Raw genomic sequence first — 3,820 nt, 5'->3', positions numbered from 1 at the left:
ACTTTACAAACACTACCGGAGCTCGCGACTTCTCCTTTTCCTTTCCACCATCCCTCGCTTCCGGGCAGGATTGGTTCGCATTTCGATTTCGACTTCAAGGGCTGATTCCTTTCCTTGTATTTATCTCGGCTTCCAGGCAAGATTGGTTCGCATTTCAATTTTAGCTTCAAGGGCCGATTCCTTTCCTTGCATTTATCTTGGCTTCTGGGTTCGGCTTCTGCTCTCGGTCTCTTCAATTGAACTACTCATACCTATAATTCCTTTAGCAGTCCAGCTAAAATACAACTACGAGCAACCCTCGTTCTCGTACGTTCTTATCTTACATTTCAATTCCACTTGTGCACCCTTCACATACCTACATTACATGGCCTTGCATCTACGTACATTGTCTATTCGCACTTTACAAACACTATCGGAGCTCGCGACTTCTCCTTTTCCTTTCCACCATCCCTCGCTTCCGGGCAGGATTGGTTCGCATTTCGATTTCGACTTCAAGGGCTAATTCCTTTCCTTGTATTTATCTCAGCTTCTAGGCAGGATTGTTTTGCATTTCAATTTTATCTTCAAGGGCCGATTCCTTTCCTTGCATTTATCTTGGCTTCTGGTTTCGGCTTCTGCTCTCGATCTCTTCAATTGAGCTACTCATACCTATAATTCCTTTAGCAGTCCACCTGCAACCAGTTGTGCTGGCTACTTGGCTGCCCATTTCCTTTGTATTTCACGCATATGTCGCTTGCATGTTGGGAGAACTTTGGTTATCTAACCCTCCGCGTTCACTTCATCATCTGAACACCTCCAACCAAGCACACGACCACATTTAATCTATAATCAAATCGAAGCGCAGCTGCCGCTTATACCTACGGACCCCTAAGGCCATGGTGTAATGCTATAAGCCGGTGAGGACAGTTGGTAGTTTCGCCATTTTTTGGGACCGCAACCTGGCACAGCTCCCTAACCTGCCACGTGGCAGCCGGAAATTGGCCCGCTACAATCCAGGCGGAGCAGTAATAGATCCGTAATGGTAATCATGTTACGTCCATTACGGCCAACCAGGCACGGCATTGTGAAGACATCTGGATATGTACAACTTCCAACGGTTTAGTTCTATATGATGGACAAATATGATGCCAAAAGATTAAGCCTAGTTCGACCAAGCAACTTCGTCGCATTCTTATTTTGGGCTTCGTGAAAACATAGACTGCTCCACGCCTACATGTACAACTTAAGAACTAGAGTGAGTCTCCACGCAACAAAAAAAAAAAACAAAGAAAAAGAGAGAAAACTGAGTAAGTCATAAATTTTGAAATTTGAGGCTTAATTTAATCTAATTATCTTGGAATAGACATGAGATTAATGGGAAAAAATAAGATTTTATAGTGGGGGATATTGGCCTGTGCAGACTGTTTGCATGTAGCTCGATTAACTTTTGTTATTTATTTGTGTTTCTCTTTTCATGAACAATGTTCTTTTTCTCGGTATGAACCCTGGTATATGGAAGTCCAATTAAATCCCGACTAATCCAGTCCAATCAGGTCGGTCCTTTAAGGGGTAAAACTCTCACAGCTTGGAGTTTTTACATTCACAATGATTTGAACTCGAGATTTTACTCAAGCGGAACAAACGCTGAACCGTTTGAACCAATCCATGTTAGTAACAAAGTTATTTTTTTTGTCATAAAGGAGATTCATGATCGAATATAATGAAATGGAAGTTTTTTTTTTGGTAAGGAATGAAATTGAAGTTTTTTATTTTATTACATATGGTCTTTCCCATTATAAGAAAAATTCAAGGAGCTAATAGCTCAATCCTCTTACTCTGTATGAAGTATATTCAGGTAATTTCCCACTTATTTATATTTTGAGATTTCACTTTTGCTCACTATTTCCAACGCTATTCCCGGCGACATTACTGCATGTCTGTTCGTGATATTTCCAACATATAGTCACGTGGAAACAGTCCTCTCGCATTTGTCTTCAATTATGCCCATATTGATATTGATAAAGAATTGATATTGATTCATAATGATTAATGATTTTTGGGTTCTCTTTCCAAGTTCTCTATTGGCGAATTGGCGGAAATTACTCTTCTCTGATTGACGACAAATGGGGCCCAGGCACTAAAATCTACCAATCATTAAGACATTAAAGATATAATAAATATCTCATCATTCTGAATTAAGATCACGTATTTTGAGCTTGATTTTCATTAATATGGGGCTTCATTCAATAGTTTTCCTTCTTCTGTGGTTGACCAGGCTCATAAGTCTCTCTTGTCACGATCATATCTTAGTTTACAAATGAAAATGGAAAAGGGTAAATGGCGAAATATGAGAACAACGGGGTTAGAGATATCAAACAGCCCGCATGCGGTTATCGTACATTACTACAACACACGACTTATAAGCACAATATTCAAATGTTCCCTTGTTGTTCCCTTCATTACTTTATAGCTTCCAGGAGAGCTTGAGTCACAGCCGTCGCTGCCGGTGGCTGTTCTTGAGCTGCTGCTACTGCAATGGCTTCCATGGCAAACATCCGGTCACATGAAACACTAGCTTGCATAATGTTAAGACCCATCTTCTCGAAGGCCTCCAAGATTGGAACCAGTCTGCCTCCCCTTTTCTCGCACATTACTCTCACCCTGAATGAAGGCCGAGCAACATTCCCGATCTTTTCAACCCTCACCTGACTCTGCGACATCTGCGTACACGTAACTTAGAATATATAGTAACTTCGATGATCCATGCTAGGCTTTTTGACATGCGGAAGGTGCTTCGATCAGTAAGATTGATACCGCAACATGTCAATGTAAATCATAAAGTAGTGTGCATCTCGTTTACACATAAAGATTGAAGAGAGGCAGAGAAATTAAGGGACCTTAAGTAAGCGTGTATACTTCAGAAGCTGTCTATTCGTTGCGTAAAGGGTGCAGTAATCTCTTGTAAGTGCTGCTAACTTGAGCTTGAGCTTGTGAATGTAGAGAAGAAGCGCACCCAAGACGATAGAGCTCCCTCTAACCTTGTCCATAAAACACGACATTCAACTTAGTTAGCGAAGAAGGTTCTTTGTGATTCTTAGTTGTTTATGCGATGAATATAATTGGAACAGAAATACTAAAAATATCACGAGAGATATTACTGATTTGGAGGTGGAAAGCGATCGGGGGATGTGAAGCTTTCTTCGTGAGGTTGCTCTTTTTTGCATCACACGGGCCATCGCGGTTCTCTTCTTCTCCCTTGCGGCCTATTTGTATGAGTTAAGGGACCTCTATAGTGATAGACGAGTTTGATGAAGATTGGTTATTGCTTGCTTATATAGGAAGAGGAATGAGGATAAGGCAATATACTGCATAGACATATATTCATGTCTTGGTAACTATTGGAGGTTAATATGCTGTTTTGTCGTGTTGGATACAACTAGAAAGTCTATTTTCCTTTGTAATTTGCCCGGCGGGCCAACCGAGTTTCATGCTCTTATAATTCATGTGTGGTGCTTGGGTATTTTCCTCTGCATCCACTTTTGCAGTGGACCGATGTATTTATTTGGATATCAATGAAGGATCCTCATTATCTTTTGAGCGAAAAAAGAAAGTGCAAAAAGAATATAAATTATGATGAAGTAATCTAATGGAAAAGTGCTTTGTGAAAGGATTAGAAATAGCTTATTACTTGAGAAAAGGGTTTGTTGCAGCGATATTGTACTCGATCTGGGACCAATAAGTTTCGATATTCGATTATTACCAGTAGAACTTCTCGTGTCCCTTTATTTTCCTTCCCTCATCTATCCTCTTTTGGGTCAGTGGGCTTCTTTTGTAATTAAAA

General features: G+C 40.4%; 1 protein-coding gene across 2 annotated transcripts; it reads right to left on the bottom strand.

The window, feature by feature from the left end:
* Positions 1-2,171: 2,171 nt before the first annotated feature.
* Positions 2,172-3,305, bottom strand: LOC116205313. 2 transcript variants are annotated; one of them, XM_031537883.1, is made up of 3 exons: positions 3,138-3,305; positions 2,877-3,017; positions 2,172-2,690 (listed from the first exon to the last, which is right to left on the bottom strand). In XM_031537883.1, exons 1-3 carry the CDS (start codon positions 3,213-3,215, stop codon positions 2,439-2,441), a joined length of 471 nt encoding a protein of 156 aa, XP_031393743.1. In that variant the 5' UTR covers positions 3,216-3,305; the 3' UTR covers positions 2,172-2,438. The 2 variants fall into 2 exon arrangements, with proteins under 2 accessions (XP_031393743.1, XP_031393742.1); XM_031537882.1 differs by having other exon boundaries at positions 2,172-2,699; positions 3,138-3,295.
* Positions 3,306-3,820: the final 515 nt, after the last annotated feature.

The sequence above is a fragment of the Punica granatum genome, chromosome 4 (assembly GCF_007655135.1).
Source record: "Punica granatum isolate Tunisia-2019 chromosome 4, ASM765513v2, whole genome shotgun sequence".
NCBI lineage: Eukaryota > Viridiplantae > Streptophyta > Magnoliopsida > Myrtales > Lythraceae > Punica > Punica granatum.
This window is presented reverse-complemented; position numbering and strand designations above follow the sequence as displayed.